The sequence below is a fragment of the Rhyacophila brunnea genome, unplaced genomic scaffold (assembly GCF_057557595.1).
Source record: "Rhyacophila brunnea isolate RB1 unplaced genomic scaffold, BYU_Rbru_1.0 scaffold_5, whole genome shotgun sequence".
Lineage (NCBI taxonomy): Eukaryota > Metazoa > Arthropoda > Insecta > Trichoptera > Rhyacophilidae > Rhyacophila > Rhyacophila brunnea.
Window position 1 is genome coordinate 9,878,496 of NW_028233170.1, and position 12,034 is coordinate 9,890,529.

Genomic DNA, 12,034 nt, shown 5'->3' on the forward strand with positions numbered 1-12,034 from the left:
TCAAGCTTCTGGGCACGACGAGGCGTGGGTCTTGCTGAGCTCGTGCGTGCAGGAGGATACCGTCTTGCACACAGTGTGCCGGTTGTCGATAGCGGGTTGTGATAGATGAGCGATGTGGCCGGCTGTGTCAGGGTTGGTTTTCTGTCTGGCAAGGATGGTCGTGGCTAAGTCAGGAAACGTGACAAGGTAGGCGGTCGGTGCAGTGCGAAGCGTCGGGACGCCTAGACTCTCTTCCTCTTCCTTGTCCTCTGCAGGTGGGAAGACGTCAGCTTGGGGGTTCCGGGAGAGAAGGTCCGCCAGCTGGTTCTCTTCAACGGGGCAGTGTTCGGTGGTGAATGAAAACTCACTCAGGAGAATGGCCCATCTAGCGAGCTTGCCTTTCTGGTATTTGGCCGTGTTCAACCAGGTAAGCGCCTGATTGTCCGTGATGAGCCTGAAGCGACGACCCTCTAAATATCCTCGGTACTTATTGATGCCCCAAACAGCTGCGAGTGTCTCCTGCTCATTCGAATGGTACCGTCAGACGCCTACTGGCGTAAGCGATAACATCCCGCCCGGCGTCCTCGCGAGGTTGGAATAGGACGGCGGCGATGTCATGGCCACTGGCGTCGGTTTGTATACAGAAGGGGCGCTCGAAGTCTGGTCGTGAAAGGCGTAGGGGTTGTGACATGGCGTTTTTGATGTTTCTGAAGGCTTGGTCGGCCGCGATGCTCTATTTGGAACGTACGGTGGTTCGCAACAGCTCCGTTAACGGGACTGTAAGGTCGGCGAATCGCGGTACACATTCGCGTAGCCAATTGCACAGGTCGAGGAACGCGCGGACTTCTCGACGGGTGGTCGGAACGGTGGCGGCCTCCAGGCCGGTGAGGTGATATTCTTGAGGCTCGTTTCCCGTCGCGGTGATGCGATGCTTCAGGTAATTCACCTCTGTCCTGCCAATCTGGCATTTGGCGACGGCCACCCGCAAGTCGTGGTCTTCCCAAGTCCGGCTATAGATAATTATATCGTCCAGATATACCAGGCAGATCTTGTTTACCAGGCCGACCAGCACCTCCTGGCTCATGAGCTCAAAGCAACTGGTACCGTCTTTCTTCGGGACCATTACGATGGGGGAGCTGTAGGACGAGCGGCTTGGCTCGAGGATGCTCTCCGCTAGCATCTTCTCGACCTTCTCTGGGATCTGCTTCCGCTTCGGCTCGGACTGACGATAGGGTGCAATGCCGAAGGGCGTGTCTTCCGGGATGGATTGGTCGAGTTCCGCCAAGATGACCGGCCCGCACGGAGTTGGCGGTGCTGGCGGCAAATAGTGAAGCTTCTGACGTTTGATGACTCCGTAGTGAAGACAGCGGTGTTTCATGTCGATGACTACTTCTTCTGCGTCCAGCCAATCCAGGCCAAGAAGGAGATCGACGTGAAGGCTGTCTAAGGCGAGAGCACGTACCTCAAGGGGATCGTCGTGAAGATGTCCACGTACGATGACTTCACCTCGAGTTGGCAGGGTGTGGCCTCCGGCGGCAGTGAGCGATATCGGTGGTCCATTTGGGACGAGTGGCGGGCAGACGAGTGCACTTCGCACCAAGGTGTGCGTGGCGCCGCTATCCACGATGGCTTCCAATGCCATCGGGCATCCGCTGATCCGGAGGGGTATCTTCAGCAGGTAACTCCCGGTTGGACTGGCACCTCGCGATTCCCATGTGCTGAAAATTGCCGCGGAAGTCATGTCATGGACGGCCGCAGGGTTCTGCAGGCCGCTTGGCCTTCTCGCTCCATCGTACTAGTCACCTGAAACGTCATTGACATGGCCAGGGTCGGCGGTAATGGAAATTAAACTCTTATTGGCTAGTATGGCCTTCGAAGTAGGTCCATTAAGATGGTCAGGGTTCACATTGGAAGAATGTTCATAACGTTTATCACAGATAGCACTTGAAGAATATTCCTTAAAATTATCACACATGGCATTTGAAGAATGTTCATAAAGGTAAATGATATTGGGCACTTTGTCTAGTGAGGGGCCTCTTGCCATGACTGGGCTTTGCGATCGCACTGCCATGCAAGGCGAGGTCACTGGCACTGCATGGTCATCTCCGTGCGGTGCACGCGGGGCACGCCCACGGTTATTTAAACCGCGTGCGCTGGGGCCACTGCTGTCGCGGGCGCGGTCGGGCTGACCGCGGCCCGTCTCTGCTTCCTCCGTCGGTGTGTTGTTGGCTGTATCCTGGGTGGCTACTCTCAGGTCCCTCCTCCAGGTCGGCTTTCCCGTGAAGGCTTGAGGGTTTGGTTGGGAGGTGGCGGAGTCATCATTAAGGTTGGGAGACTTGGGTTAAATTTCGGCGAGCGATGGCCGTCGTCACGGTGTCGTTGGCTTCCTCGGCCGTTGCTCTGCTGCCAGGGGCAGTCGCTGCCTTTGTAACAACCGGTTGCTTTTGCGGGGGCCGGCTTTCGGTTGACCGGCGTTATGTCAAGTGCCGGCATTGCGTGCGGCTGGAGTTGTGCGGCGATGGCCAGTAGTTCTTCCAAGGTGGTCCACGGGCGGCGGTCCACTCAGGCCTGATCACGGCCCGTCATCAGGGAATAGAACCCTTCGGCCAAGTCTTCCGATCTTGCTCCAGGTCGCAAGATAGCGGCTAGCTGTCGCTTTTGCATCAGTAACCTAAACGCTTCCTCCCGTGGGCCCTGACGCTGCTGGCGGATATCGACCTCTTGCTCCTCTCATCTCGTGCGGTAGTTAAAAAAACGTTTTATCTCCCACACATAGAGTTCCCATTAACACGCGTGCGGCAGTGTCATTGCCCACCGAGCCGTCTCTCCACGCAGCTGGCGGTTTGCCACAGTTCTCCAGTTTGCCGCCGGGGTGAGGGCTTTTGCGAAATACTTTTCGCTTTCTCGCAGAAACTCACTAACGTCTTGATGGGGGGCGCCGCTGTATTCCATCTCCAGCTCCGGTCTGTGCCCCCAGGGCTTGAAGGGCTTCGCTGTTGTGTTTGCGTGGGCGTTTGGTGCGGGACTAATGGTCCGAGTCCCTGCCGATGGAAGACTTGGAGTGACGGATTCTCCGGACGCGAATCTTGGAACAGGGCTTCCAAGGGCGTGTTGGCTTGTTCGTCTTCCATGGTTGGTGTTTCTGGCTGGTCGCTTAATCGGTTGGTCGGACGCCACTGGGCGTGCAGTTTCCTAGATTTCGACCTGGTTATCATGAACCAGGCCCGCACGGTATGTCTGTCTCTTGAGCGTGAATCCTTATCACCAAGTCACTTATTCTAAAAATTGTCAAGGTACTAACTCACGTTTTTCTGCTGCTGATCTCAGGGTCGCTGTGGATTCGGCGGACACAGTTATGCCCGCAAGCCTCACGTTGTCCTGCGCCACTATATCACCGGCCTTTCTCCGTCGAGGAGAATGGTGAAGGCCGTATCACTAGCAGGCCAGAAGCGGGGTGGAATGAGAGACACGCACATGTATGCTGTTGAGGCTGGTGTTTATTATATTGCTAATTTAAATTCGGCCACGCTCCCGCCAAAACAGACGCGGTCTGCCGAAAACGGCCGCTCGCGCCGCCACTAGAATCCGTCGGTAAAACAGAGAAGTTCGCGACCGACATTGAAGTTAAAGTCCCCACCAAACCCGCCCCGTACCACCCTCGGTCTTAATCGAGAGTATCACGGGACCCGTCAATTGGTGATGTGAAACATCTAAGAACTGGCCTGGGAGAAGATGCCCAAGACTTAGATTGCTACACTCAAAGTGAGCTCTGACTGAGTTTACTCTAATGCAAAGTGCCAGGGAGAGAAAAAGCACATGGAAATTACTAAAAAGAAAATGAAGCTACTTGTTTATTAAATTAAGACCGCGTCTGTTTTGGCGGGAGCGTGGCCGAATTTGAATTAGCAATATAATAAACACCAGCCTCAACAGCATACATGTGCGTTTCTCTCATTCCACCCCGCTTCTGGCCTGCTAGTGATACGGGCTTCACCATTCTCCTCGACGGAGAAAGGCCGGTATTAACACGATAGAAAGAAAAACTGCAATGTGCAAATAAAAAATAAATTGTTATTTGATTTCGGCATTAACTAACATAGCAGTGGCGCACCCAGGGGGGGGCAAGGGGCCCTGGCATCCCCCAAAAATGAAAATTATCAGAATGATTTTAAACATTGAAATTGAAAGCCAATAAACTATATTTTTTGGCTTAGACAAATAAAAACACGGCAAAAAAAAGATTTGTGATAATTCTCCAGCACCCTTTTTATATAAATTTCTTAGATTTTAATTTCTAATACAAAAATTTCGAAACACTAATGTCGGGTTTTTTTAGAAACCCAATCCCTAATGGAACTGTCAAAAAATTCTCGGTGTCCACCCGAATTCCGGAGTGGTGTAGGTCATGGCTGGGGAGGGCTAACAGAGCTCTAGCCTGGGGGCCCGGGCTGTGGGGGACCCGGCATGTCGGGTTGACCAGATAAGTGAGATAAACACACATCATAAATTAGCTTTAATAGTAAAAAAAGTCGCTACTATTATACTTCATGGCCATAAACATTTTCAATTACTTATATAATTGTGCAATATATTTTTTGATTATTATGTGTCGATACTCGACAGCTCCATTATTAAAGTAGATGTAGGTATTTAAAATCGCCAATAATTCACTATATAAGTACCCTTAATTTGAACTGGAACACAATTTGAAAAACGTTAATGTAGTGTTTCACACTGCCTTTAATCTTAGCGGTAGGTAGGGGGTCCGCCAAATATCCTAGCCTGAGGGCCCGTTTCAGGATGTGGGGACCATGGTGTAGGTACACCGAGTGCAATAGACAAAAGACCGATAAACGAGAAAATAGGCTGTAAAGATCCTATGGGACTAATTTACATTCTCCTCCTTGGGCCCCCCTAATATTAAATCCTAGGTGCGCCACTGTAACATAGTACCTGTATATAGGTACTAGAGGTGGGAAAACTGGTTGATTTTGAAGACTATAATAATAATTATTGTATACTTAATACCATTTTTTTTTCTAGATGCCTTTATGGATACCTCGCATTTACAATCGAGGTTTCTTAAGGACTTTGGCATGCAAACTACTCTACTTGATGCTAGTCAAATGAAAATTGTGCCGGCTAAGAGAATATGCCTTATTGAAAACTATTCTTCTACCCGCATCGGGTATTCTTAATTTGAATTTGGCCAGGGCCTATGAAACCGCCTTGCAAAAACCCTGGAAAATTCTTTGTAGCGCAAGGCGGTGGTGATTCTGATGAATATTTTGTCGTATTCATTGGGAACTAAGGATTGCGATTTGTAGCCGAGTTTTTTCCCGTGGTAAAAGAAATTTCGCATAGTGAGATCCCCGGGGTTCCAGCGGCTAGCTCAGGCGTCCATCGAACCCCGGATTCACAAAAAAAAGGAAATTCAAACGGTTGGAGTATAAATAAAACACGGTCTTTCGTGCTCGTAACGTGGTCTTCTTATATTTGAGGTGCCCAAAAGCAAAGGCAGCTTTCTACCACGTGGGTAGTTTTGAGAAAAACGTCAAAAACTGATAACAAGTCTTACAATTTAATTTAATGTATGTGAGCTATACATTATAGTAGAATATTGTGTTTCAAAGTCAATTTAACTTTTAAAACTCATTAATTTTATTACATGTTTAAGATATATGCATAATAAATATCAAGAAGACTGCATTTGCTTCTCACCCATCAAGAAGTCTGACTTTGCTTTTGACAACTTGAAAGAAAGCCATGTTTGCTTCTTAGATTTTAACTTGTCGGCCATGTTTTTTATTGTAAAAATACTCAAAGACAAACATTGTAACTTGAATAAATGAAAAATATCTTTACGTGCACAAAAAAAAAAACAAATTTATTAAAGTCATTTATTTCTAATTATAAGATATACCTAATAATATTACTTACAATAGAAAGGATTTTTTGTTTGCATTTCACGTGAAAATAAGCATCGGTTTGTATGCGTAAGCATTCGATATACTTGTGTTAAAATACATGACAGTGGTAGACACAAGACAGTGTTTTACTTCAGTTTATATAATAATGATTACAATAAATTGCCAGAATGTTAATTAATGTCTAGCATATGAACTATGAAATAAAAATATTCTTAAAGAAAAAACATGTTACAGTAATAATTATTCCTATAACATAATACATACATTTGGTAAACAATGATATTAAGAGCGTACATAAGTGAAACGGTTGATAATTTTCAAGACTATGTAGGACATAATTTCGGCCGCGCTGCCATTCGGAGACTGACCGACAGTCGAGGTGTCTGCACGTCGATTTGTTTTGTCACGGCGTCGGATGAAAATATTCCTAATGTTTTTAAGTACTTAAAAAAGAAAAGATGTCAATGAATATACTATTATTATTAGTAATTTATAACAATAAACATAATATTAATGGACGCATGTTGGATTTTTATGTCAAATTATATTTCGTTCGGCACGCGTCATTTGCAAAATCCATGCATCGTCTAGCCAGGATCTTTTTAGACCATGCCTCAACTGAAGTATAGCCTTAAATTAAAAACACTTAATAATATTTAAAATTAGTTTCACATCGTATTATCCTTCATCTTTAAATTGGCACATTTTAATTACTTTTGGTTGTGGTTGCATGTCGGCGCAATCGGAATTTCCTTAGGACTGTACCTTAAAAAAAAATTGTAAGAATTACATTGTTCAAAAAAAGTTTTGATGCTTGTCTTATTGGTCAAGTGACAGTTACATACCTCGAAATTTTAGTCATATTTCTCTTCCAGTTTTCTGGACATCTTGAACGTTTCCTAGCTTTATTTGAAACTATTTCCAAAGGGTGACTCTCCATCTTTCAAAATTTTGTAATTTAACACTTTGATTCACAATTTTAGCACAATAATCACGATTATAAGCCGTAGCGAAAACTCGCGCGGCAACCGCCAAAATGTACTGAGCCGCCATTTTGTCACGTGACTTTTTGTATGGGACGAAACATTTAGAGTGAAGAAAGCTGGGTTTGCTTCTGAAGCTAATTTTTAACAACGATTTTCTATGGTAGAAAGCCAAGCTTGTTAGTAAAACATCAGCTCACAACGTGCAGAATTTTTAGCTTTATGATTCTGCATTCATAGGTTAAAAAGTCATTTTTTGTCAGAAAGCTGCTTATGCTTCTGACCCCCTCAATTTTACATTTTCTTTAAACGTTTACATATTTTGTTTTAACAATAAGTTTCGCAGGTCCTATCCTATCGGAAAGAGGACGGTTACTGCCTTTTTTTCTTTCTTTTTAAATTTCGCGTACCGACGCCGTCCAGCAAAAAGGACTCTCGTGATTGGCCAAATTTTATCGCGTGATCTTTGATTCGGCGAATCACGAGCCTGACCCTGGCGCCGGCGCGCGAGGATTTCACGCACAATGCGCGGCAAAATTTATTATATTTAAATACTTATATTTAGTCTTAAAATTATCGCTTTCATCCATCATCATTTATACTTTTTAAATTAAAAAAAAAACTTACGTGGTTGAGCAAGGAATCAGATTAGATGTTTTATGAAGCCGTTTCTAGAGGTCAGGGTTACGTTTCGACTTGAGCTACTAAATGATTATTTTACACCGGGAGAAGCCCGCCTGTAACAGGGGTGTATCATTCGCCCCATCTGGATTAAAGTCGAAAGGTACGCCCTGATCTCATCGGCCACCCATCCAATTCCTTGTTCATCCGTTAAATACATGGCATGATAACAGTTTATATAAAAAAAATTCAACTACAATCTAACTATTCTAACAAAAAAAAAAAAAAAAAACAACTAACTTTACGTATTGTTTCTATATTTATTTTAATTACTATTTTCCTGCTCAAAGCAATGCTCCTGAATAAGTCAGAGTTTGATTTATTTTCCTTTCTTATTATCATTTGTCATAATTTATTATTATTTTATTTTTCTCCTGTAATGTCGTGCGTTTATTTTGTTTTCGTAATGTTTTTGTTATTCTTCTCGTTCTTTTATACTGGTCAGCGGAGGGGTCGTGGAGCTGCAGTCTTCGAGTCTTGGGCTGTCCAGTTTTTTTTGTATTCCGAGAGGCTACATTTGTAGACGTTTGGCCCTCGTTCGGAATTATTATTTCGTGTTATGTTTTTCTTCTTCTGGTGCAATAGGAGCGTACCTCGTTTGGCGTCGTCTGCCTTTGCAACCAGGGCGTGGTAGTGGCGTTACTATTGAGCCAGGCTCGTTCCGAGCAGCGGATATCTTTCTGTGGAAAGTTTTCCACTGATCTGCTGGTCTCTGGAGTATCACCTCATAGATGGACAGGTACTGTGTCTCCATCTGTTCCTATTACTGCGGGCAAGGCATCGTATAGCGGTACAACGGCTAGGCTCGCTGACGGCGGCACGGCTTTCTCACAGGTACTAGGATGGATTTTCACAATAAGTATCTTTTTCCCTTTCTTTTCTTTGTAGATGGTTACACTTCGGAAGTACCTCTTGCTGTTTCACGATATCTTTCAGGCGTCACGTCCCTAGTCTCTCCATGAACCTGCGCGAGAAAGGAGAGTGCGCACTCTCCACACCATCAAGCTTTGGTATCATGAATTTTCGGCTACGCTGCCTTTGGATGCGCTTACTTCGAGAGGTGGCTCCCTTTGTGCTTCCAAATTGTCTTCATCTGTATTTATTCTTTTTCTTTCTTTAGTAATTTATTCGTTCATTAGACTTCCTGTACTTTAAATTTATTCGAATTTACTTTATTAATTACTCCTACCCCATACATTAAATAGCTACTAATTTTATATAAAATCTTCCCATTGTACTTATGGTACTTACTATCACTTTTAATATTTTACCCTAATACCCATAATTATTTTGCAACATTGTATTGACTGTATAAATCACATTGATATTAAAAATTGAAATATTCCACCCTCTCATTATATTTATTTCTGAATCAGTACACTTAAAACTGTGTAATTAACTTTATTTTTAGTGAAACCCATTTTATTTTAAAAAAAAATTGTTTCGTTTTACGCGCCCGACATCATTCCTATTCCAAGGCGCGCCGCGCCGATTTGCGGTGCCTCTCACGTTTTATTATTATTATTATTATTATTTTTTCATTATTGAAACCCCGTTGAGAAATTTACGGCTTATTGACTCATTTTTTTTTATCACAAGCATACAATCTCTACTTTCATCCTCTTATACCTAATTTTAACTTATTATTAAAATTTAACATAACAACTTTCGTCGAGTGATGCCTTATTATTCCCGTTCCGTTTTCGCTGTGTTAAATTTACGATTGGTAATTTGTAAAGAAATAATAGTGACGGTCGTATACTATTTTCCTCGTTTCTCTTTGGATTCAAATTATTAACACGGCGTAACTTTGAAACAGGTTTCGCGCTACTGTAGAATATCCTCTTTCCCGTTTATAAAATTGTTTGCGATTTTCAATGTTAATGTTTTCGAATTCATTCATATTTACTTTATTTGAACGGAAAGAATTGGCGTCACTTTGCGAAGTGTTATTTTTAAAACTAGAATGTACATTTTTCTTACTAATGAACTTAAGTTTACAAGGCTCAGAAAGTGGGTCCTTAATTAACTTTGTATCCGTAATTAGAAGAATTTCCGGATGTTTTATTCATATAATCTACACATTTCACTTCCAACAGGAACTCGGCGTTCACCCTTGACTCGAGGGTTGGCGACTGGTCCTGCTTCATCTCCTCGTGGTCGAGCCTGCGCCCGCACAGCTTCTTTGATTCCTCTCAGCTTGCGCGCCTTCTCAGCCCTCTTTTGGGGCTCCCTGGCCTCCCGTTTCCTTTTTCTCTCCTCACCGAATATCCCGTGGTCGAATAGGGTACACAACATGTTAGTGATACCCTAGGAAAGTCGGCATTTTGCTCGCCGTTTTTCGTCGCGAGTGGGCCGTGGCCTCTACGAGCCCTCCTCGCTGGATACCGTCGATGATGTGTCTGGTCTCCATATGTGGGATTTGTGCAGCCATTCGTCGTACTGGAGACGCGATGGTGCTACGGTCTCCAGCACGACGCTAGGCGCGGTCAGCTCCGTATGTGGACTGTCTTCGAACACCAGAGGAGGGCTCTCCCGGTTTGATGTTGGAGACAGCACTTCTTCTTTGATAAGGGTCACGTCGGAGTCCACTTTTTAGTTAACCATTTTTTGGTTGTTCCGGCTCCTGGATCATAAACTTTTATTTAGCGTTCGCGGGCGTAAATTTTATTTCGCGGGTTCGGAAGAATCCATGCGATTCTTCGAGCCCCACGTTGGGCGCCATTGAGATCCCCGGGGTTCCAGCGGCTAGCTCAGGCGTCCATCGAACCCCGGATTCACAAAAAAAATGAAATTCAAACGGTTGGAGTATAAATAAAACACGGTCTTTCGTGCTCGTAACGTGGTCTTCTTATATTTTACATTTTCTTTAAACGTTTACATATTTTGTTTTAACAATAAGTTTCGCAGGTCCTATCCTATCGGAAAGGGGACGCTTACTGCCTTTTTTTCTTTCTTTTTAAATTTCGCGTACCGACGCCGTCCAGCAAAAAGGACTCTCGTGATTGGCCAAATTTTATCGCGTGATCTTTGATTCGGCGAATCACGAGCCTGACCCTGGCGCCGGCGCGCGAGGATTTCACGCACAATGCGCGGCAAAATTTATTATATTTAAATACTTATATTTAGTCTTAAAATTATCGCTTTCATCCATCATCATTTATACTTTTTAAATTAAAAAAAATACTTACGTGGTTGAGCAAGGAATCAGATTAGATGTTTTATGAAGCCGTTTCTAGAGGTCAGGGTTACGTTTCGATTTGAGCTACTAAATGATTATTTTACACCGGGAGAAGCCCGCCTGTAACAGGGGTGTATCATTAGGACTGATATTCTGAGCATATACTTATCCTATCTTATATGGTTGCAGTCACTGGATCTGAAAGTCATGAATCATCGTTACATATCACCATTTATTATTTTTATCCTTTTTATTACATCAACACAGAAATTAAAAAGTGCATTTCTTCCGGCCTCGTTTGTCATGGTCCCCGGAAGGTCTTGAATGTCCGCATCTGCCATTTGTAATAAATAGTTCAGGTTGTGCCGCTCCTTCCTAAAGATTTGACAATCTAAGACATCCTGGTCGCATGGACACTTTCCATTAGATCTTATTTTAAACCGTGGCATGTATGCTCGCATGACTCCGTGACCTGTAAGAATCTGAGTCATCTCAAAACACAGCCCCTTGACGTCTCGTGCTGCTGAAATCGAAGGTAAAAACTTTCGGGTCAACTCCCCTGTCGATGAGTTCCATTCGTTTTTCACCATATCTGAAATTGTAATTTTCGCGTAGCTTAGAGGAAATCTGTCATAAGCTATCGCGGTCTTGGGATCAGAGGCACCATGCCAAGCCAATTTGTCGTCTCTTTCATTTCCTTTTATCCCGGTGTGTCCTCTTATCCACTTGAAGTGCACCTCGGGGTGGCGAACAATGATTCGCAATTTACCAAATATTCATGTACCTACCTATATAATTAGCAAGTCATAGTTGATGAGTTGCTCGGTCTAAATACCTATTAGTATCAATCCCGTTTAAGTCGCTCCTGTTCCACAAGTTCAGACCTCGGGACAATACAATATCATGAGTATTGTCACACAATGCTCTGGTAACATAATCTCATACCACTGTTTACACTGTGAATAAAACTCAGTCCTGCATCCATCGGAGCAACCACCACCAAATCTCGACTTCTCATCTCTCCTCCTGACCATCCCAACACAGCAGTCTTCACCCTCAACCACGAGACCCGCAAAACTTGAGTTTGCCATTTCAATATGTACAATGTAAATAAAAAAAATGAATTGTTTGTTAGGATAGCTTCTAACTTCAAATTACTCTTACTGTCTTTCAAATGTTTAAAAATTGATTTGCTGTAGCTCCATGTGACGGATACAATTGCTTTGCGTGTGATAGGAATGGTATATAAGGCAACAATATAATTAAAATAAAACGGCAGA

The 12,034-nt window shown here is 43.8% G+C and overlaps 1 protein-coding gene across 1 annotated transcript; it reads right to left on the bottom strand.

Annotated features, from left to right (window-relative positions):
• Positions 1–1,720, bottom strand: LOC147066016 (uncharacterized). Its single transcript, XM_085955714.1, has 2 exons — positions 728–1,720; positions 1–498 (listed from the first exon to the last, which is right to left on the bottom strand). The coding sequence occupies exons 1-2, from the start codon at positions 1,718–1,720 to the stop codon at positions 1–3; spliced, it is 1,491 nt and encodes a 496-aa protein (XP_085811840.1).
• Between the last annotated feature and the right edge of the window lie 10,314 nt (positions 1,721–12,034).